The 24,842-nt window shown below is 48.0% G+C and overlaps 1 protein-coding gene and 1 pseudogene across 1 annotated transcript; one reads left to right on the top strand and one right to left on the bottom strand.

The window, feature by feature from the left end:
- Positions 1 to 9,831: 9,831 nt before the first annotated feature.
- LOC120659379 (translation initiation factor IF-2-like) lies at positions 9,832 to 10,380 on the bottom strand. The gene has a single exon (XM_039937511.1). The coding sequence runs from the start codon at positions 10,378 to 10,380 to the stop codon at positions 9,832 to 9,834; it is 549 nt and encodes a 182-aa protein (XP_039793445.1).
- A 710-nt stretch (positions 10,381 to 11,090) lies between these two features.
- On the top strand, positions 11,091 to 18,945 carry LOC120659375 (annotated as a pseudogene).
- Positions 18,946 to 24,842: the final 5,897 nt, after the last annotated feature.

Raw genomic sequence — 24,842 nt, 5'->3', positions numbered from 1 at the left:
TGTGTTGAACACATTGTCCAGAATCACGACCTAGGGTTTCACTGGTAAGACCGGTTAGACCGGTCGGATCGACCGGTCAGACCGGTCGGGCCAGTCTAACCCTAGGTTGTGATATCTTCCAAAATATCCAACAAAACTGAAAGATCTTCTAGGGGCAGGCTCTAGGATGTTGCAGGAGTTGTTCTACCAGAGGTATTTCAAATCTATGGCTTAGATAGATAGATCGATGAAAAACAAGCCATTGGGTACCTTTAGAGCCGAAATTTTGAGAGGAAAACAAAGGACCGCCTTGGGAGAGCGGTCAGGCCGGTGATGTGCACCAAATCCCCAAGAGGAAAACTCTTCTTCCTTGGTTAGAACTCCAAATTGCCAATGGGGGCCCTTTGAGCGCTTGAGAAGATAAGGCACGGTGAAGGAGAGGGTGGAGGTGTCGGTGGAGGGGTAAAAATGAAAAGATTTCACTGTTTAACCCGTGAGGAGGGTAAAAAGGGTGACTGCCAGGCTAGATCGGTCAGACCGGTACGACGTACCGGTCAGACCGGTCGCACTAAAAGTGCGAGAAAAATCCCATCCAGACTCTTCGGGAGAATTTCCAGAGTATCCGGGAGAATATCCAGAGAATCTGGGACTTTGATCGCAAAGAAGTTTTAGAATAATTGCTCCTTGATCAAATGGTTAAGCACTTTCAAAAATTCATATTTTCTGACATCATGTGCTAACCATGAAAAGAGAGGATAGAAGAGAACTTTGACGATAAATGTTTCTCCAAGTGATGGTTCTTTGTTACTTCCCAAGGAGATAAGATTTTCCAAATATAACCGGTCCTTGGATGAGAGAAGTGTTTAGGATAAAGATCTATGGACTTGAGAAGGTCCCACTACTTGTGACTAGCCACCAAGCAATCAATGAGAACTATAGTCACAAGTAGATTGATATGGTCACAAAGACTAAGATCCAAATATTTTAAATTTGACACACAACCTATCATGCTAGTTGAGTTTTTGAAAGAACATTTATCCTATAACACTCATAGCATGCTACAAGACAAGCTATCACCACACTAGAGAGCTTAGCACAAACCTTACTCAATTTTACACAAGATTGACACTTAGTCACAATTAGGAAGGTTTTAGCTAAGTATCTAGGTGACAAGATTTCTTGAGCTTGATGCATACAAGTGCACACACTAGCATTAATACTGGCCTAGATGCTCAATGGTAAAGCATAATAACTAGAAAACATACCTTTGCCTCTTAGCCACTTAAACTCGTGCTTAAACTTTTAGAAACAATCACTAGTTCTCATAGATGAGAAATAGTGTGCAATGTAGCATGAGTACTTCATGATTATGCTTTGTCAATCGATATTTGATCCGTTGGATGGGTATACTTATATTAACTCTCATTGGATCCATAAAAAGCATAATCAACACTATAAGAGACTTCACATTCACTCGAGAAAATTGTTAGTCCCAAAGATGCAAATTGTAAAGTGATCTCCCCCTAAATAAGTGCATAAGAGTTTTGAATTTCTTTTGATGCACTTTATCCATGTTAAGGAATTGAAAGAGGTCACTTCACAATCTTTGTCTCAAAGCACATGAATAAGATATGAAATGAGAATTGTACAAGAATTTCTTACTGCCTGTAGTACATGACCCCATGAGATAATACTGAAAACATTCACTCTTGATAAAAGAATTTTGTAAGCATCTTTACACACTTGGCTTTACTGTTGCAGCTAGCTGGTTCACACCGGTCAGACCTGTGTGATGAACCGGTCAGACCTGTGTGATGAACCGGTCAGACCGGTCACACCAGTCAAACTGCAAAATGCTTCAATTCTTTCATGTCTTGCCTCTTTTTAAAGATTATTCATGTGTGTGTTTATACCTGTAATAAAACAAGACATTGCTATACACAAGAGCCATTAAACGTATCTCATGGCAAATAGGGAGTAACTCAAAATAGTATGCCTTAGTTACTATTAGAGTGTCACAACTGACACACTTACTCTCATCTTGAGCCAAGTGACTAAGACATATAGAATTGAAAACGAGTTACCGAGATGACATTGGATGAAGATATGTAATAATTCCATAGACTTGGTCATTAACTTGAATAAGCAATATTCTTCCATGTACCAAGCTCTCCAATGCATCTCCATGTACCTAAAACTCTTTCAAGCATTCTTTGGTGTCCAACCCTTGTTGGACCCTACTATATTAGTTACAATCGACTTGGGAACCCAAATAGCTCTTATGCTAGCATTCGGTGATTGAATTATTTTAGTAGCATAAGTACTTATTTTATCCCTTCCAAGTCTAGCAAAGTTATATTGAACAAGTTTAGAGTTGAGTACTTTACCATTTAGACAATCCTTACTCATATGCCCTTTTGCTCGACATGTATAGCAAATTCGATGTTTGAGCTTGAAAAAGGTGCTATTTACTTGTATTTTGGACTTCTGGGCATCAGTAGTCCTTCTGTGTGCAAGGGTGCTTCTTGTGGGCTTCTTGATAGGTCCAGCAGCTGCACTGGCCTGGACCGGTCTGACCGGTATGGTACGACCGGTCTGACCGGTCTGGTCAGACCTGCACTTCTATGGACAGCAGTGAACCATATGCCCCAATTTCTTGCATCCATGGCACATTCTATTTTCTAGAAGCCCTTTTTGATTTCTTGATAATTGAGCTTCCTCATCAGATTTGATTTGACAATTTCTTGCATAGTGCCCTTTCTCTAGACACTTGAAGCACTTGATGTGTTCTAGAGTTTTCTTTCTTGGAATCTTGTGCTTGATGCTCTTTTGACCTAGTTGATGAGCTGAGCTAGTGAAGTTTGAGCCCATATCAAGCTTCTTCACCACGGGATCGCGGTTATCTTGAGATGGTCTCACTTGCCCCTTGCCCTTCAACTTGGTCACTTCTTCTTTGAGTCTTTTTACTTAACACATAAGATCTTCATTTTCTTTTGCTATGAAGTCATCACAAGATTCTACAAACACTTGCTCAATACTAGATTGGCTTGCTTGAGAACAACATGGTTTAGTGCAAGTCAAATCAATTTGAACATGTGAGCATGTGCAAGTGTGTGTGAGAGGTTCTTAGAATTTTACCGTGTTAACCACAACCTCATGAGCCATTTCAATCATCACATGTGATTCCACAAGCTTCTCATAGGATTTTTCAAGTTCCATATGAGTTCCTTGTAGAGTCACATGATCACTAGAGAGCTTCTCCAATTTAGCCTTGAGCATTTGATTTTCCTTCTGCAATGAATCTATGCGATGTGAATAGTTTGCAGAGGAAGCTTCTGATTTACTTACCAAGAAGTCATAGTTGCGCTTGAGGCATTCAAGCTCCTTTCTTATAGTTTTTATTTGCTCAATTTCTTGGACGTGTTCTTTGTTGCCGTTGGCCATCAAGCATTGGTGATCAGCATCACTTGAGGATGCTGATCCAACTGAAACTTGTCTTGATCGCCTACGGGAGCATTTCTTGTTTTCTTTGCGCTGCCCCCTGATAGGACCGGTCTGGCCGGTATTGAAGACCGGTCTGACCGGTTCCAACAGGGAACCAGCAGACTTCTTTGATCTTGCTCCTTGATCATCGTGAGAAGTCACAAGAGGATGAGTATTTATTGTTGCAGTAGAATACACCTCAAGTGACTCCTCTTCTTCATCTTCATTTTCACTCTCATCTTCATATATCTTCTCTAAGAACTTCCAAAGACGATGAGCTTCACTTCGTGTCTTTCTCAATAACTTCTCCTCTTGTATGGAATCTGAAAGTTCTTTGTCCATATACTCAAACAAGAGGTTAGTGACACCGTGGTTGCAATACAAACATTCCTTTTCCTCGGTTGACAATTTGGACAAATCATCAACGTCCTTGGGAAGGACACTTGCCTTGACAACATGCTCAAAGGAAGGACCCATGGTCCTTAGAATATTAAGTACATGAGCAGACCAAGAAGGATAGTTTGATCCATCACAACGAAGTAGCTCAAACGGTACCTCACGTGGTGTCGACATCGCGATTCTCCAAGCGGTTAAGCTTCAATCTGGAGACCGTAGCTCTGATACCAATTGAAAGGACCTTAATCGCGTGATGTCGCCTAGAGGGGGGGTGAATAGGCGTTTAAAATTAATCCTGCAGATTAAAGCACTTAACACAATTGTCAGCAACCAACCGGTCAGACCGGTCTGGCAGACCGGTCAAACCGGTACTAGGCTTAGAAACAGGATTCAAACACTCAGACCGGTCAGACCGGTTGAGCAGACCGGTCAGACCGGTCCTACGCAGAACCTGCACAAAAGTGTTAACCCTCCCCTTTACGAGCTCTAGCACAAATGTAGCTTGGTATGGTGCTTCTTTAGATGCTTACAAATGTATTTCTTAACCCTGCACACACAGAAACAACAAAACCAAGTAGATCGAAGCGGAAGCACAAATAAAGCTAGAGTACAAAGTGTGAGGCAAACTAAATGAAGATAATGCAAGGAGACATAGAGATTTGTTTCACCGAAGTTCGGATTCACCACGTTCACCACGTGTGAATCCTAGTGTCCGTTGAGGAAGCTTATCGCGACCACAAGGTCAAGCTATCTCCTCCTTTCCACTATTTGACCATATGCCCTTGTGGCACACCTTTGCTGCTGCAACAAACTTGCCGCTGCTCACCACAAGCTTGGCAGCTAGCCGGTGACGCCTAGCCGTCTAGGAGGCTTCTCCTCCAAGAGTAACAAATGCTTCAATCAAGTTGGTGACGCAACCACAAGTGCTCAAGCTAGGGCTTATTCTCTCACTGCTCAAATGCTCTCTTAGCAAAAGTTTCACTCAACCCAACTCAAAGGATTCAACTCTAATCACTCAAATCTCACAAAGAGAGGTTGGGGAGGACTTCTCAAGTGCTCTCACGACTCAGAGATGGGTCTGGAAAGTAATGGCATCAGCACCCACGAATGGGTGAGGGTGTGGGGTATAAATACCCCTCTCTCAAAACTAGCTGTTGCTCTGTCAGACTTAGACCGGTCAGACCGGTCCCCCAGACCGGTCAGTTCAAATTAACTAGCCGTTGGACCCCGACCGGTCAGACCGGTCGGCTGGACCGGTCAGACCGGTCCAAGTAGGTTTTCTGCTCCCAAGTGTTTCTTTCTGATTTTTCTCACATGGGATAGCTATGAGCACTTTTGGTAATGTCAAACCACTGATGTTGCATCCCTCTTGATAGTACGGCATCCTATACTCAAGTTCACATAAAATGACATACAAAACACTTGAGCTTTCATGTCTTGATCAAGCCGAACTTCTTCAATCAATATCTTGAGGTTGTCAACATCCTTAATTTCAGTGAGCATGCCTGCTTGAGCTAGTGACTTTGAATCTTCCTTCATATAAGAATGAAATCCGTCTTTGATTCACAAGTCACTCCCATTTTCCAAATAATGACACTCTTCAACATAGAGCTCTCCATGACTCTAGGATCTCCAGTATTTTGACCCGTATCGGTTTCCTTGCTCCCCCCCCCAAGCCAACGCTTGCGTAGCCTCTTGAAACACGCCTCTCGGTCCTCTACCTTTATCCTAGCCGTCCATCTTGAACTCATATTGATTTGTGTCATGCATGAAATCTTCGTTGTCAATTTGAATTCTCAATTCAATCTTATATAGAAGCCTTCTAATTTGAGATAACATATGCACATCAACTCATGTCTCATTCACTTTTCTCTTGCTTGCTTCCCTTGTACAATAATATTCATCTCATGCGACAAGTCTTTCCAATTTGAGACTATGCAACAACATATTGTGTCTCATTCTCATAACCTTTACTTGTCGTACGAATTTTATCATAAGTCGAATAAGCCTTTAATAGATATTTGAGCCTTCATGTCAATCATGAATACTTGCTCACATTTTCCTTTTTCTTGTCATATACATCCGAAACAAGCCTTCGCATATTAGAGCCTTTATATCAACCATGAATACCTTGCTCTATTTTCTTTTACAACTTTTGCTTGCCACTTTGAGTCCCACATAAACTAACAAGCTTCAACACAATATTAGAGCCTTCACACTACACATGAATACCTTGCTCTTCCATTTTTCTTTCTCATTCTAGCTTGTCACATATAATGATTGTCAATGGGACATACACATTTGCTTGTAATATATGAGCTATATCATTCCACAAATTAAATACCTGCTCATAATCTCATGCAAACAAGTTAGTTCTTTAATCGTATTGTCAATCAATACACCAAAACCCACTAGGGGCCTAGATGCTCTTTCATCAAACAATACAAACTATCAGAGGAAGCCCAAGAAAAATCCGAACAGGCCAAGGTGAATGCAGCAAATAAGAAGTACATCCACCACCTTGGGGCTGCCGGGTACAAGAAGTCAATAAAAAAATGGCAGAAGATGGAGCAGGACCTTATGGATAGAGGCATCAGGCCGACGACTTGGGATTGGCTGGATAGATCCAAGTGGTGGTTATTTGCTAATGGCGTGACACTAAACCAGTTGGATGGAAATTTGGTCGTGCCCGAGCATATGCAAGAAGTGTCCCGCGATCTAGTCGCTGCAATAGATGAGACCCAACAAGGAACATTCCATCCTCAAAGGGAGAATGATGAGCTGACAAGGGCATTAAAGAATCCAGAACACACTGGACGAGCCCGCGGCATCGGCGTGGTCCCATGGAAAGTTGCTTGGGCCGGAGATTCCTCTTACAAGACTCACCGAAAGAGCAAAGCCGAACAGGAAGAGAAACTTCGTGTCATGCAAGAAGAGATGACAAGGAAGGTTGCGTCCTTGGAATCTCAGATGGACGCCAGGGTCAATAAGGCAATGCAGCTAGCTCTGTGCCAAAGGGGCACTGCTGGGTCGCACCCAGATGTTGTGATAAGCCCGGTCTCTCAGCGATGCAGCAGCTGTGCATCCACAGCGGCGCCCGACGTACAAGCGGAACAGCAACCCCAGATTGAGCAAATGGCGGTAGATGACCAGAGGTATCCAGTGGACGATGTCACCATGCGGACACCGTGCGAGCTTCATGTGCGAGCAAGAAATATATCCATTCATGTCACATACAGGTCAGTCTTGCCCCTGAATCCTTCTACTATAATTCATGGAAGGCCGATACCCCCTGGCTACACCTCCGTCACAGTCGAGCAGATAGTTGGAAACAATCAGGATCTTGAGCTCGACTTCGTTGGAGGGGATGGAGAGAAGACATTGGGAGACGCACTGCACGGGGTCGTTCTATGGCGCAAGGCCAACATCAAACTTACTGCAAGCTCAACGGCTCCCGTGCAGACCGATCGCCCGTCTCCGCGGTCTCCCTCACCGCCGTCCCCACAACCACCTCCTTCACCACCATCTCCGCCGGCGCAAAGGGCTACGAGTACTCCAACTCTTCCTGACCCAGAAAAAGGAAAGAAAAAGACAGCATCCAGCCTCCCAGCGGATGGACCCTCAAAGAAGAAGCAGAAAATGGTCGAAAGAAAATTAACCTACGAGAAAACTACTGAGGAGTTGGAAAAGAAGACTGCTCAATATATAAAAGAACAATTGAAGCCTAAAGTCCCCCCGCCGAGGGAAAATGTACCTCTAGAACTAGGGAAAAAGCTTCTCGCAAACCTAGACAACCCATCAAAACCGAAAAGCTTACCCTCGGACTATGATCATACTCTGACAAAAGCACACAAGGTGAGAAATCTGAAGAAAAAATGTGGCAAGACCATTCCTCAGCTTGGCACACAACAAAAAGGATTCGAGCCCCTCCGGGTGCCAGGGTTGCCACTCCTACACCCGACGGACGTACAACTCCAGGCGGACCTACAGGCTGCAATATTTCTTTCTGAAACTGGATTAACGCTAGAGGAGGCAACGGGGCAAGTGGAGGCGGAAATCCCTGTCGCTCCCGTTCTTACTCCATTCCAGCATGGAAAACCTTTTGTCACTGAGGAAGAGGAGAAAAGTCTAGGCACGCAGATGTTCAATTTGCATAGATGGTACCTGCGAATGTCGAAGGACCATGGGAAAATGTTTGGAGTCAAGTATCGTGACCATGATTTCTTCCACGGGGAGGAGGACTTCTGGGTGTACTTCGAAAATTTATATCACATTTACCATCGACAAGCCCTCGACGCCGCTATCATCACCATTTGGGTTTTGTAAGTATCACTTACCTCTACATTAATACTTTTTTGTTAACAAGAACATAATTATATGTGTGCATTATAAAATTTCTATTGTATCATTTAGACAGGAGACCCAAAGAAGCCGAAAACATGGATGGCACCATCAGATCGACTTCATGTCTCCTTTGCTAGTCAACCAGAAAGTGCTCAACGAAAATTACAAGGAAACGTGCGAAAACATGTACGATTCATTGACTAGGCAAAATTACAAATCCTATATATTCATACCATACAACTTTGGGTAAGCCTTGGTTGACTCAATCCTCTGTTATATTACTAAATAAATACTAAGTCTTCTAATGCATGTATGTATGTATCCTATCTATATCCGCAGTTATCATTGGATTTTACTCATACTTTCCGTAGAGACCGGCAATCTTATAGTCTTTGACTCAATGAGAAATCCAAAGTCCGCAATCGAACATATCATAGACCCCTTGAACAGGTAAGTTCAGTTTGCACAATCAAATCTTTTTCTGTTAATAACAATTTCTGAATATCAAACTTAACTTTGAGCGCAGGGTTTGGAAAAAATTTGTGAGAAATAACAAAGGACGTGGTCAATGGAGGCCCGAACTGAATGTTAACATGGATTATCCGGTATGTTGATTCATAAAGATTTGTCTAGTTAAGTATATAATCCCAAATTGTTCTAAATTGAGTAATTTATTTGTTTCACCTTAAGTGTGCGAGACAACAACAAGGAACTGATTGGTGCGGGTACTACGTATGCGACTACTTGCACATCATGACTCCATGCGGGAAGGTTACTGATGAAGACACGAGAGTACGTCCAAACCGTTCACTAGTATATTTTCATAATTGTACTAACGCACATGATGTTAATCCTTTTTTTCTAAATGATAGATGTCTCAAATGGCGGATGAATGTTACTCTACTGATCGGATCAACGCCGTGTGCGAGCACCTCGCCGGATTCATTTTGAACGAGATCTTGGATCCTAGAGGCGAGTTCTACCACAACGGTCATATCCATAGAGGATTTCCATCTACCTCCTGAGGGGACCAGTAGTTGGACTACAAACATGACTTGTACATTTGTAAATATTTTTAAACATTATGTCTTGATGTTTGTAAATTTGTAAATATATTAGTTCATCTAATTAGCTTAATTATATGCTCGCATTTCACTTTTAGTTAGTTTCACTACTACAAAACAGGGCTTTGTTCCTGCACATTTGTCCCGGTCGTTATTGGACCCGGGACAAATGAAAGCTTTAGTCCCGGGTCTAAAGTCTAGCAGCCAATAAAGAGTAGAAAGAGACCTTTTATCCCGGTTGAAGACTTCCACCAGAATAAAATAATATCCTTTAGTCCCGGTTGGAGTCACCCACCGGGACTAAAGGATTTAGTCCCGGTGGGTGACTCCAACCGGGACCAAAAGATAGTCTTTTGTCCCGGTTGGAGTCTCCAACCGGGATAAAAGATAGTCTTTTGTCCCGGTTGGAGTCTCCAACCGGGATAAAAGAGTTTCACGGGCATCTCTCTCCCTCTCATTTATTTAACTCTATCCCCTCTCTTATCTCTTCGACTCTTCTTCTCTCTGGCATCTCTCTCCCTCGAGCTTTCCTCCTCCCCTCCCTCCTCGATCCGGTTCCTCCCTCTCAGGCGCAAGCGGGGGCGGCGAGCCGCACCCAGGCGCCGGTGGGGGCGGGCGCGGGCCGGCGAGCCAGCCAGCCGCCGCCGCCTCTGCGCGCGGCCAGGAGGCGCGGCCACGCTGGTGGGGGCGGGCGCTGCTGCGGGCCGGCGAGCCGCGGGAAGCGCGCGCGGTTGCGGGCCGGCAAGCCGCGGCCAGGCGCCGGCAGGGGCGGGCGCACCCGGGTGCGGGCCGGCGAGCCGGCCAGCCGCCGCCGCCTCTGCGCGCGGCCAGGAGGCGCGGCCACGCTGGTGGGGGCGGGCGCTGCTGCGGGCCGGCGAGCCGCGGGAAGCGCGCGCGGTTGCGGGCCGGCAAGCCGCGGCCAGGCGCCGGCAGGGGCGGGCGCGCCCGGGTGCGGGCCGGCGAGCCGGCCAGCCGCCGCCGTCGCGCGCGGCCAGGAGCGGCAGCGACGTTGACGGGGACGGGGCGCGGGTGCGGCCCAGCAAGCCGCCGCTGCCGCGCGCGGCCATATGCAGGGGCCGGCACGCCCGTCGCCGTGGGCCGGGGAGGGCGGCATATGCTTTTTTGTTTTGTTTTTTTTTTGTTTGTGACTGTGGTGGTCAATTCTTGTATGGTGAATCAAATCAGTCTCTTGTATTGTGAATTAGATTTTTGCTATTTTACTTGTGTGATGTGTGATGACCATGTAAGATAAGAATGTTTCTAGCTTAAATTTGAAATTTTTTTCAAGTGTGATTGTATCTTTGTGAGGGAGTTCAGCATGTTTTTGTGATGGAGTGATTGGAATTGGAGCTCGAGGAGGGAGGAGCCGGTGGTGCATGCGGAGCTCCGGCGGGGGACGCTAAAAAAAACATTTTGTCCCGGTTGGTATTACCAACCGGGACAAAAGGGTGTCTTTTGTCCCGGTTGTCAGACCCGGGACAAAAGGGTTCCTCCTTTTGTCCCGGCATGGCGTTCCCGGTTGGGAAACCGGGACAAAAAAGGTTTCCCAACCGGGACAAATCAAGGTTTTTGTAGTAGTGTTTCAAATATTCTCTGAAAATGAACACGAACGACCAATGAACGTATAGTACTGTAGAGCTTGAGTGCGTTTAGCAATTATAAAAGAATAAACAGCAATAAATATAACAAAGAAAACTGGATTTGGGAAAAAAGGGAAAATGTCATTGGTACCGGTTGGAAAGACCAACCGGTACCAAAGGGGCTGCCACCTTGCGTCAGCGTGGCAGCCTCTTTGGTACCGGTTGGACTTTCCAACCGGTACCAATGGGTGCCTAAGGCACCGGGTTAAATACCCGGTGTCCTAAGGTGAGGCCATTGGTCTCGGTTGGCGGGAACCGGTTGGAAAACCGGTGCCTAAGGCCATTTCCAACCGGTTCCCATGGCCTGTTTTCTAGTAGTGGAAGGAAGTTAATCGTATATCTGAGAAATACTTTACCACATATTGTATTTTTTTATTTCTATGTTGACAAGAAACATGAAGAAAATATCTCTGATATATTGAATTGCTCTATTCTCTGTATTCTTGTAGATTCATATGAGGCGGAATTTCCTGACATAATCGAGGAGTACCTGCATCATGCTGCTATGAAATGTATCGCATTTAACCGTACCGGGACGCTTCTTGCTGGTAATTATTTGAGCTTGTTATTCTTCAAGTAAATTCAAGTTTTCTATGTAATTATTTTCCTAGCTAGTTCATATAAACCATGCTGGTTTCTTGTATACTTCTTGACTGGTGTTGAGTTTGTTATGGTTAACAAGGATTAAAATTTCTTCTAGTCTGGAATTGCAATTTCTCTTCTGTTATACTGGCAGGACCAATTAGATTGCCTGAATCTTTAATAAATTAGCAAAGGAACCTTGTATTTTCTATGCGCCTTTAGTTTTATGTGGTTCATTTCAGCAGGTTTCACTCTATTATAATAATCTTAGTTCCATATGTGCTTGATGCTGCATGCCTGCTAAAATTTGGGATATAGACATCATCATTATTTTTTAAATGTGCCGTTAAATCTTTAGATGGTCTAGAATATCTTTCCGCTTGAAATTGTTTTGACTGGTCACTAACGTTGTCTATTACATATTTCCAGCAGGATGCTCAAATGGTAGCTGTGTTATCTGGGATTTTGAAACAAAAGGGCTTGCAAGAGAATTTCGTGATAAAGATTGCACTGCATCTATAACAAGCGTCTCCTGGTCCAAGTATGGCCACCGTTTGCTTGCCTCTGCTACTGACAAGTCATTGACACTTTGGGATGTGTCATCTGGGAAAAAGATTGCTCGAATAATTCTTCAGAAGGCTCCATTGCGTGCCAGTCTTCATCCTGGTTCTCCAACTCCATCTATTTGTTTGGCATGCCCTCTGTCTTCTGTCATGTGGGGCAAAGTCTACGAACGCAGGCGCAAGAAGACTCAGGTGGCCGGTTAGGATTGTGTCATCGGCCTTGGTTGTTATTTGGTAGGCTATCTCCTAGATATTAGGGATTTGTTATGCAAGGCGCCTAGGCCTATATATATGTAACTAAGAGACTCTTGAAGGCGATCAATGAATTATCGTTCCTCTCCTATCTCAACTAAGCCATGCGTTCGACCCTGCCCTCCTACGTGTCCTATCGTTCACCACATCTGGTATCAGTTGGTTAGGTCCGATTCAATCACATCTTGTGCTCCGAATTGGATCAGAACTGTGCCTCCTCGACGTTCTCATCCAGCCATCATATACCCACACCACCGCCGTATCCTTCCACCAAAACCCTAGCCCACCACCGCCACACGTTCCTTAAACCCTCGCCGCCATGTCCGACGACGAGAAGTAGCCTGATGGATCCGTCCAGTTGATGGAGGCAATCCTCAAGAAGCTGGAGTGCCTCGATGTCTTGGACGCCCGCCTGACCGAGCTCGATCGCCAGCAACGTCTCCATAGCGCAACTCTCTAGCGCATGGAGCAACGACAGGAGCACGCGCATCCAGATCCCCGGCGCGAGGGGCCTATCGGCCAAGCTCGCTTCCACAAGCTTGATTTTCCCAAGTACGATGGCACCGGCGATCCGATGCCCTTCGTCAACAAGTGCGAGCACTACTTCCGTGGCCAACGCACCATCGAGGAGGAGAAGGTGTGGCTTGCCGCGCTGAATCTTCACGACGCTGCACAACAGTGGTACACGCAAGTGGAGAAGGATGAGGGCACGCCCTCATGGAACCGCTTCAAGGAGCTCCTGGATCTGCGCTTCGGCCCTCCCCTACGCTCCAATCCACTGGGGGAGCTCGTTGCATGCCGCCTCACGTCCACGGTGGCCGACTTCCAGGATCGCTTCCAAGAGTTGCTCGCGTGCGCCAGCCCCCTGCAGGAGAACCAGAAGACGTAGCTGTTCCTCGCCGGTCTTGGGGAGCCTCTCAGTCTGGACGTCCAGATCCAAGGGCCCCAGTCGCTCGCCATGGCTATGAGCCTGGCACGCTCCTTCGAGCGCCGCAATGCCGCGGTGGCCGCCACACTGCAGCCCCAGGCGCCTCAACCTGTGCCCCTGCGTTTGCGGCCGCCACCACCACAGCCACCTCTGCTAGTGTTGCCAGCGGCCCCTACATCCGTGGCGACACCAGCAGCACAGCCGCCCAAGCTCTTGGCGCAGTCGTCGTCCAACGCCACCACAGTGGTGGCCAGTCGCACTATCCGCTGCCTGACTCAGCCGGAGATCGACGAACGGCGCCGCCTCAGCCTCTGCTTCAATTGTGACGAACGGTACGTTCGCGGCCACAACCGTTCATGCAAGAAGCTCTTCCTCCTCGACGTCGACTACGACGACGCCGACGACACCGAGGACGCCGAGGATCTGAAGGTGTCCCTGCTGGCGGTCACCGGCATCCATCAGGACACGAAGCGCGCGCCGGGCACCGCGCTGCAGCTGCTGGTCCACGTCGGATCGGCCACCCTCCGTGCATTGGTCGACTCCAGTTCGTCACATAACTTCATCAACTCGGAGCGTGTGGCGTCCACCAGTCTCCAGGTGACTCCGCGTGCGCTGCGGGTCACCGTGGCCAATGGCAAGAAGGTGCCATGCGCCGGCGTGCTCCGCCAAGCGGCGTTCCTCATCGACAACGAGTCCTTTGTCGACAACATCTTCGTGCTTCCACTGGGAGGCTACGACATCGTGCTGGGCACAACGTGGCTCACCTCCTTGGGCACCCTCAGCATGGACTTCCGTACCCTGTCCATGGCGTTCCGGCGCGACGGCCGCCTGGTCCAGTGGCGCGGCGAGGCCGGACCCCAGCGCCCACAGCTGCATGCCTTTACTCCGGAGTCGCTCCTGGATGACCTCCTCGATGAGTTCGAAGACGTGTTCGCTGCACCAGCGGGCTTACCCCCAGCGCGCTCCAGGGATCACCGCATCCTGCTCAAACCCGGCTCCCTTCCGGTGGCAGTGCGCCCTTACCGCTATCCGGCGCTGAAGAAAGATGAACTTGAGCGCCAGTGCCGTGTCATGGAAGAGCAGGGACTCATCCGCCGCAGTTCGTCACCGTTTTCTTCTCCAGTCCTCCTCGTCAAGAAGCCCGACAACTCCTGGCGCTTCTGTGTGGACTACCGCGAGTTGAATGCCCTAACGGTGAAAGACAAGTTCCCCATCCCGGTGGCGGATGAACTCTTCGACGAACTCCATGGTGCATGCTTCTTCTCTAAGCTGGACCTCAGCTCCAGCTATCATCAAGTGCGGATGCACCCTGATGATGTGCATAAGATGGCGTTCCGCACTCATGAAGGACTCTACGAGTTCTTGGTAATGGCGTTCGGCTTAACGAACGCGCCGGCTTCCTTCCAAGCGCTGATGAACGAGGTACTCCGGCCCTTCCTCCGCCACTTTGTTTTGGTTTTCTTCGACGACATCCTTGTCTACAGCAACTCGTGGGCGGAACATCTTCAACACCTGTGCCTCGTCCTCGACACGCTGCGCGTGCACCGCCTCTTCGTCAAGCGCAGCAAGTGTGCGTTCGGCACGACGACCGTCTCCTACCTCGGACACGTTGTCTCGGTGGCCGGCGTCGCCATGGACATCGATAAGGTGCGCGCCGTGCAGGACTGGCCGCAGCCGCGCTCTATTCACGCCCTGCGCGGCTTCCTCGGGCTCGCCGGGTACTACCGCAAGTTCATCAAGGACTTCGGCGCGGTGGCGGCACCCCTCACGCGGCTCCTCCAGAAGAATGTGTTTGCCTGGTCGGACGAGGCCACGACGGCGTTCGATGCTCTCAAGCGCGTGCTCACATCTGCGCCCGTCTTACAACTACCGGACTTCGCCAAGACGTTCATCGTGGAATGCGATGCTTTGGGCTCGGGGTTCGGCACGGTGCTCCATCAAGACGACAGTGCCATCGCTTTCTTCAGTCGTGCCATCGCCGTCCGCCACTGGAGACCCTATCTGTGGGGACGTCCGTTCGTCGTCAAGACGGACCACTCGAGCCTCAATTTCCTCCTCGACCAGCGATTTGCCACGATCCCGCAACACCATTGGGTGAGTAAACTTTTGGGCTTTGATTTCACTATGCAGTACAAGCCCGGCCGCTCCAACGTGGTCGCTGACGCACTGTCACGCCACGACGCGGACACGGCGGTCAACAGCATCTCGGCGCCCTCCTTTGACCTCTTTGCTGAGTTCCGAGCGGCAAAACTGGTCGAACCAGCCTTGGTAGCTTTGACGGAGCAGATTGCGTCCGGCGAGCTGTAAGCTCCTTGGGCCATCATCGCCGGACTGGTCCTCTACAACAAGCGCATCTCCGTTCTGCCGTCGTCCCCGCTCTTGCAAGTGGCTCTGGCGGCTGCCCACGATGTCGGCCATGAGGGCGTCCAGCGCACACTGCAACGGTTTTGGTGCGACTTCCACACTCCGAACGCCCAGTGCGTTGTGCAGGAGCACGTTCGTGCTTGTCTTGTGTGCCAACGCAACAAGACTGAGCAGCTGCATCCCGCAGGTCTCCTACTACCACTGCCGGTTCCATCTACAGTCTGGACAGATGTGTCCATGGACTTCATGGAGGGCCTTCCAAAGGTTGGCGGCAAGTCTGTCATCATGATTGTCGTCAATCGGTTCTCGAAGTCGGCGCACTTCATTCCGCTTGGACATCCTTACACAGCTGAGACGGTGGCACGCACGTTCTTTGGTGAAGTGGTGCGCCTTCATGGGATTCCAGCTTCGATCGTATCGGATCGTGATCCAGTGTTCACGTCAGCGTTCTGGCAGGCTTTGTTCAGCGCCACGGGTACCAAGCTTCAAATGAGCTCGGCGTTCCACCCTCAATCTGATGGCCAATCTGAGGTGGCCAACAAGATCATCGCCATGTATCTCCGTTGCTTCACCGGCGATCGTCCCCGACAGTGGCTTCGGTGGCTTCCATGGGCTGAGTTCACCTACAATACTGCCTACAACTCAGCCCTGGGTGACACGCCCTTCCGGGTGGTCTACGGCCGTGATCCACCCTCCCTGTGGATGTATGACCCCGGCGAGATTCGTGTGCCGGCAGTGGCTCGGTCCTTGGAAGAAAGGGACGAGTTTTTGGCGGATGTGCGCCTCCGTCTCGAACAAGCACAGAAGAAGATGAAGTTCCACTACGACAAGCGGCACCGCGAGCTCTCCTTCGCTGTGGGAGATTGGGCGTGGCTGCGCCTTCGTCATCGCATGGCTTCTGGCATTGTCGACACAACTAAAGGCAAGCTGTGCCCTTGCTTCTTCGGCCCGTATCAGGTGGTGGCCGTCATCAATCCAGCTGCTATTCGACTTGCTCTACTGCCAAAGGCTCGCGCATACACGAAGTGGTACATGTGGGCCTGCTGAAGCTGTTCAAGGGTGATCCTCCGGTGTCGCCTCCAGCTCTTCCTCCGCTTCATCATGGTGCAGTGGTGCTAGCACCTGAATGCGCTCTACGTGCCAGGCTCTATCGGGGTGTTCGCCAAATTCTGGTGCAATGGCAGGGTGCCCCTCCGTCATCGGCCTCTTGGGAAGACCTTGCATAATTCCAGCAGCATTATCCAATGTTCCAGCTCGAGGACGAGCTGTTGCACGAGGGGGGAGAGATGTCATGTGGGGCAAAGTCTACGAACGCAGGCGCAAGAAGACTCAGGTGGCCGGTTAGGATTGTGTCATCAGCCTTGGTTGTTATTTGGTAGGCTATCTCCTAGATATTAGGGATTTGTTATGCAAGGTGCCTAGGCCTATATATATGTAACTAAGAGACTCTTGAAGGCAATCAATGAATTATCGTTCCTCTCCTATCTCAACTAAGCCGTGCGAGCAGTAGGGTTCGACCCTGCCCTCCTACGTGTCCTATCGTTCATCACACTTCTGCACCTCTTCTTGTTGATTTGGATACTGGAAGTACCACATTTATCCCTGTTTCTGTATCTGGGAACAGTAACCCCCCAGCAGCTAATGCCCGTAGTAAATTTGCAGATGGTAACCCACCTTTTACACCAACAGCTGCTGCATTTGATAAGCATGGGGATCTGATATATGGGGGCAACACCAAGGGAGAAATTTTAATCGTAGATTCAAAAAGCATCCAGGTACATGCAGTAATTCCCATCCCTGGTGGAGCTGTTGTTAAGGATATTGTTTTAAGCCGGGATGGTCAATATCTGCTGACAAATTCTAATGATCGGGTCATTAGAGTCTACAAGAATATTCTGCCTGTTAAAGGTTCTGGAGAGGAGATTAGAAACTTGAGCAACAATAGTAATGACTATGAAAGTCACTATGATAAGTTAAAAGTAAATGGCACAAGCTGCCTTATCCTTTCCTCTGAAATTTCAGATTTCATCACAAGGACACATTGGAGGACACCATGTTTCAGTGGTAATGGTCAGTGGGTAGTTGGCGCTTCTGCAAACAAAGGTGAGCACAAGTTGCTGAACTTACAATTGCTGTATCTGTTAGAGGCTTTGTATACATTTGGGCTAAGGAGCATGTAGAGAACTGGAGTGCGTTTGCTCCTGATTTTGAAGAATTAGAAGAAAATGAAGAGTACGTTGAACGAGAGGATGAGTTTGACCTGAACCCACGTGAAGAAGAGGTGAATAAAATTTCTCTGTTTGTCTTTTAACAGTTATTCATATTCATGGGTACACAACTTGAGCATTTTCTCTGTAAACCCCATACGTAGGATGAAGAAGTAGCGATAGATGAGGATTCTGATGTTGATATTGAGACATTTGAGAAGAATACAATGTTCAGTGATGTGGAGGATTCTGTGGATGAGATTGTCTACTTACCAGCAATTCCTTCCCCGGATGTTCCTGATGAGCAGCCAGAGAAATGCCTTGGAAGCTCATCAAAGTTGGAGGATAGCAACCATTCTGGTTCCCCATCCTCAATGGATGCTGTACAGGGTGGTCAAGCTATTCCTCTGGTGTCAAGCCCAATGGAAGGTATTCATTTTTGCAACTTCTTGTGTCAGTTGCTTTGATTCTATGCAATATTGTCCTTGCGCTTATGATTTGCTTTCCAAATAGTCTCTGCTAGCATTGTGATTCATTTTGTATTCATATAAAAAAACTAATCTGTGCATCCACCATGATGAAAACATTACTGAATTTGGTCTAGTTTAGGTCATAGAAAATCACAAAACTGCACATGCATGTTGAAAAAATTGACTGAATTTGGTCTAGTTTAGGTCATAGAAAATCACAAAACTGCACATGCATGTCCATAAGTGATGATGATGCACCAGCAAAACTAGCATATTCAAAGTAGAGTGAGTTGCATTACTAGCACCAGAGCACCTTTGAGCAGGGATAGAATCTTGAAAACCTGAGGATTTCATGTTGTTTCAATTATTAGTTTCAGTTTAATGCTAACTCTTTTATTCAGTCAATAATGTTCTTGGTTTTATTCCTCTGACAGTGAACAACTCTGCTGCTGAAGACCCAGCGGAAGGGCCAGTCTCAAAGCGGATGGGTAGGCTGTTCGTGAAGGAGCTTGAGTTGCAGCAGTCTGAGAAGGGCAAAACGCCAGCAACAAAGAACAAGTCCAACGTCAAGTCCACAAAATCCAGCTCCAAGCAGATGGAACCTGCCACTGGGAAGAACTCCACCTTTGATGATGAAGCAACTGAGGACGACGATGTTAACATCGATACCTAGTGTTTCCGACTGCCGGCAAATAGGCATATGGGGAATAGAAAAGGCTTCTCCTGCATTCCCCCCAATACCAAATAAAAAAAGTACCAGTGTTGTTGAATGTAAGTTGAATGTACCAGTGTTGTTGAATGTAAGTTGGTATGGATAAGTACTGTTGTAGTGTTGTATGCTGAGACGAGATAAACTTGTCTGGTATCAGTGTTGTTGGCTGTAAGTTGATGTATGCTGGTTGCACCAGTAGATATGTTCTGTCTGTAGTGTCTTTTTTTAAAAAAAAACAATTTATTCAAGATGTTAAGACTTAAGATTAATACCTTAATGATGGAGGTACATGGTGGCCTCATCTGGTTTATATTGATGGATGGTGATGATATGATCCCTTCAGGGCATGGTTTATGTTGTACATGTGATTCTAAGATGTGGGTATACCTTAATTTTTGCAGATGTTAAGGTTGATACCCTGTACATGGCGGAGGGACGTGCACCATCAGATCGTGCCGAGCGAGGGCACAGCTCGTACTACTGCTGCCGCCGCCTTCATCCTTGCAGTATGGCAACTCATGAGGAAAGGTTGGCTCCGCGGTGCCGGGCTTCTGGCTGTTTGATGGTGCAGAGGAAGCACCGGCAGCCACCAATGCCACTAGCACCAGCTCGCCGCGACCACATGTAGTTGCAATCGTTGAACAGGGCCACAAGTACTAGCTCTCCATCCTCTGGCTTCATGAGAATGGCGTTCAACTCTTTTGGCATGCTGGTCACGTACGGATAGCTCATCCCCACAAAGCTAGACCACGAAAAACCGACCACTCGTAGCAGTCGAGGTGGTCGCAGCCGTCGGCGGCGTATTTGCTCCTGACCAAAGGCTATTGGTACTGCATCTACTACTCTGCATGTAGCTGCAGAGCCACAGAGGCCAAAGGCTAGTCAGTCCATGGACAGTTCCTGCTCTGTACTCTGATACTGATTTGCAGATGGTCAGTTGAATGGAAACAAAAAAAAAATGGATGTGGTAGAGGTAACTGCATTTCTGACAAGCTTGACAATTCAATTTCAACCTTTTAAGCATCATTCTTGATATTTGCTGTATGTCCTCACAGCACAACACCCATAACCTTGTCAACCTTGGTAATTGCATCTGCTGGTTAGCAAACCCTTTGGCCTAAGCTAATCTTTTTATGGCCCTTTTGTCTTGTGCTCTATTTTACTCTCCATAAATACTTCTTTTTAAGAGTACTACGGCAGGCAAGAAGCCGGCCTGAACTTTTATATTGATGCTAGGTTATTGCATACATATAATTTGTGAGAGTGGGGAACAAGGGGTGGGGATTTACAACAAGATCAAATTACACTGCTCATACAGTTTCTCTATAAATATTAGGACCGGAAACTCCAGGCTGTTCATCTTTGAAAGCTGTATACATTATTGAGCTACACTTTTTACTTGCATTGTGATTTTCAGATTCTCGGGCGCAGGAGACAAATTCAATCACTATCTTCTCTTTCTTACTCAAACTGTCCAACAATAGCAGGATGATGTCAATATATAGATCACTGCATCTTCATGGTGGGCTAACATTTGCACATATTTGCAGAGATAAATCCAGAAAACTTACAACCATGCTAACATTTGCACAAAAGTAATATATATACATTTGAATGATTATACGATGCCACGATGGGCTTGGTGCTCCTCCATCAGATTGGCCAGAACATTCATAAAATCGTAAGTAATATATTGAGCTTCCTATAGATATATAGCTGTTATCCAGAATTTTTTTTCTTATCAACTTTAACCTACAAAATGAAAAATTGTATGCCTGTGTACTTGAGATTGTAGGCTTACAATTCCATATATTCATTTCCCTGAAAACATAAAACCAAAGAATTTCAAATATGCACATCACTATCAAATTTCAATTAGTCTTACAATCTAACCGATTATAGACCTCTTGCTAGTTGATTATATAACATGTATAACCAGTATTCCAACCAAAAGTTGAACAAAAACAACAAACTAGGTCGGAGCAAAACATTTGAAAAGAGATTGTACCTCAAATGAGTTTATTAATTACATGGATAAACTTCATATGCCATTGCAAATTGATTAGTAAATAAATCCGTGCTACAAATTAGAGAAAGGTTGTATGTACACAACAATCAAATGGTGAGCTTCATGCCTTAAGCTTAACAGCTATCATGCAAGCATCTACATAAGTTTAACTAGATTTTGAAAATGAATAATCGAACATTTTTTTCCTTCACAAACAAACGCATATAACATATTGTGGGAATAACTTAAAGGAATTACTTTAATTTATCAGCTTTTACTTCACAGTGTTTCCATTCACCCGGCATGAAATCTCTGGAGCTTTTACCAAAGATGCAAAAGAGATATGATAAAAACCTGTTGAGTTGCTTGATTCATATATACAATTCCAATGCTTGGAGTGAGGACCGAGATCTTCTAGCATACCAAGTGATATTTTGTATTTAAGTGCGCACTCAAAGTTTTTGTTATTCTCTTTGAGAAAACTTTACTGAAACTGGTTACACTTATCATGGCATGACAATGATAATAATCTTGGGCCACAATCATGAAAATATTGTGAGAAGCGACATACTAATTGATCATGATATCTAGGTAAAAACTGGCACTTCCACGGACCGTGAAAAGGCTTATTACTTATTTTTGAAGTTAAGAAAAGGCTTATTACTTAAACATATAAACCACCCTTCTGAACACAAGACAGAGTAATTGATCCTGATGCCCAACTTATTGAAACTAAATCTCGAATTATGGAGACAAATTAATTTAATCACCAGCTCCTCAAGCAGCCGACAGTAGCAGGACTCATGTCAAATATTGATAAATCATTGTCTTCACGGTGGTGACAGTCTGCCTTTAACAAGATCTGGAAAGATCAAAACCATACTGTAGCTCAATTGTTATCATATATAATACATGCATGTACCTCTGAACCGTTACAAGAACGGGGTCGGTACTTGTGCATCATATTGGCATCAAAATTCAAAATTGAGAATGATAACGAGTTAATAACGAGAAAAAGCATGCGTATAAGGTGCAGATGTTAAAGAAATAAAGGCACAAGGCTAATACCTGGAGTATAGTAGCTCGTGTAAGGTAAGATAACATGGTTGTCGATCTGCCTTCTCTCCAACCTTCTTCACCTTCCTTGATTTGAGATCCAGTGTGAAGACTCCCGCGGTTCCAGCTCCTCTGATGAAAATCGTATCCATGCCTTCCACAGGGGTGATCAATTCATGCCTTGTGCGCGGAGCAGCCTTGGGAGCAGCGTCTCGAGCTCCGTAACCATGTGTTTCTCCCATCCACCAGTGCCATTAGCAGTGTCCTGCCGGAGCCACTTGTAGATGCAGTTGTCCGATTCGGAATAGGTCCCGGAATAGCTGTGCGGCGGGGAGGAGGGCACGCTCAGTTCCTTCCGGTCGCCGGTGATCGGGTCCCAGACGAGGAGGTGGCGCTGGAAGGCGTCGAGCAGCACGCGGCCGTGGCGGCAATCGAGCGCCCAGTAGGAGCCGCGGTCGTCGAGCGGCAGCGGCGGGGGGAAAGGGGAGGCTGCGGTGGTTGGGACGAATGCCAGGGATGTGCCCCCAGTTTCGTGGCAGAGGTTGTGGAGGTAGCCGAGGAGCGGCGGCGCCCGGTGGAACCCGCGGTAGCGGCGGAGGAAGCCAGGATCGGAGAGGGTGCGGCGCCAGGCTTTGCAAACGAGGGCGGCGCGGACGAGGTGAGCGGGCTTGTCCGGCGGGATGCGGAGGAGGATCTCCTCGACGATCTCCTCCATCAGCGCCGGCGGCGAGCGAGGGCGGCGGCGCCATGCAAGTCATGTCGCTGGTCGCGGCTTGCGAGATTGGGTTAGTTTCTGGCTTTGGCCGTCTTGAGAGGTAGGGCCAGCGACGTGTGGGCCTGTTGGGCCCAAAACAACCGGGCCGGGAAACGCCAGCTCGTTTACAGATTGGAATCTACACAAACATGAGCTTTTGAAGAATTTTTTTCACATAAACAGTTCAATTTTATTATGTAAACTTCAGGAACAACTATTGGTTCAAAGGGGCTTCTTCTGACCTACTTAAGTTTGGAAAATAATACTCGGTACTGTAACAACAAGAGCTGATAATTTCTTTTTGCTGAAATCTGTGTGTATGCTAAATGTCGGGTATCACAATTAGGGACACCCTAATTGGGGTACTAAGATCGCTCCAAAAACACAAAACACCTGTTAAAATAACCAGACCCACAAAGGCCCACGACCTGCCTCCCATTCGGAAGAAAGGAAGGGACTCGAAGAAGCCCAGCGTGCGGTCCATTCGCATCCCCCTCGAACCCGCGGAACGATCTCCGCCTCGCTCGAGGGTCCCTCTCGGGCCCGCCGGACAACCTCCGCCTCGCTCGAGGGTAGCGGATCTGCCCTCGAGCAGGTGACTTATCTCCGCCTCACTCGAGGGTAGCTGATCCACCCTCGAGCGGGTGACTTATCTCCGCCTCGCTCGAGGCCGTCTCTCGGCACAAGGGACAAACGGCCCCGCCACCCAACCAACCGCCGTACGAAGGCATTAAAGGCCAGCCACTCCGCCACGGCTCAAAGGACGGGCGGCGTCAGACTGCCACTCCCACATTGGATGTGACCGGGGTCCCCATCCGCTGACTCCGGTCACCATTCCGCCATCCCGGATGCTGTAGCAGTGCCTTGGGACCTGCACGCGGAACAAGATGGGCTCGGCACTGCTCCCATCACTGTTCTGCCGACGCCGACCATCCGGACTCGCCTCCCACTGGGGAAGGGGTCTGGGACTTCCACGTGTCCCCCGGACCTTCTAGTGTGCACGCCCGCACTCCCACCAGGGGGTCCGGGACCATCGCGCGTCACCACTGCACACCACTACACACCACCACGCCGCCTGCAGGACACTGCAGGACGACCGGCGCGATCTTCATAGGACCAAGGACAATGTCCAGGACGACTGCGACGCGCACCGCCTTCCCACAGTGTACTTCCTACAGTGTTCGACCACTGTACCCGCGATTCGGGGGAAAACGACGACTTCCGCGCGCCCTACACTCGTGTACACCGCCCCCTCCTTGTGACTATAAAAGGATGAGGCGGACCCCCTTTAAAGCTCTCTGAGCTCTAATTGGACTCTAGGCTGCTGGCTAGTTAGTCTCTCTCTCTGGTTTCTATCTCCCGAGAGAACTCTTAGTACTACTGAGCACTCATCTCAACCGACTCCGCTCCTAGCAGAGACTTGGGAGCTTCCCTCCCTCTCTCGCCTCGCTTGTACCCCCTACTACAAGCACTCAGGGTGCAAGATAATACAGTGCCCTCGCACACCCCCTTTGCTGGACGTACGGCCCCGCGGCCGGAACCAGGATAAACCGTGTGTTACTGTGATTGCCTCTTGCATCATCATCTGGGACGAGGAAACACGGAGCATTTACTAGTTGGGATCCAGGCCCCCGGGTCGGGACACCGACAGCTGGCGCGCCAGGTAGGGGACGCTGCGTGACTTTTTTTCTCTCTTTTTCCCATTTGATCTCCAGGGATGGCGAGTAGATCCAACCCATACCCTATGGGCGTTTCGGATCCGCTCCCAGCGGGACGCGTGATCTCGTTCGGGAGTCTTGAGTTCAGGGCAACCGGCAACGGTTACTTCATGCAGCTCCTCTCTCCCGGACGCAACCCTATCGCTCCGACTTCGCCAACCCGGCGCAACAGGCGCTCGGGTCAGCGTTCGCGACAAGCACGCACGGAGCGGCGTCGTGCGGCACGCCACAGCTCCCCCACGTGGGTCGAGGCTGGCATGTCGCAACTCAGCATCACGACCAACGGGGCCACCGTTTCGTCATCACGTGCCTCGGCGTCATC

This window comes from Panicum virgatum, chromosome 2K (genome assembly GCF_016808335.1).
Source record: "Panicum virgatum strain AP13 chromosome 2K, P.virgatum_v5, whole genome shotgun sequence".
Classification (NCBI taxonomy): domain Eukaryota; kingdom Viridiplantae; phylum Streptophyta; class Magnoliopsida; order Poales; family Poaceae; genus Panicum; species Panicum virgatum.
Note: the sequence above shows the minus strand (reverse complement) of the source record. Positions and strands in the feature narration are given on the sequence as shown.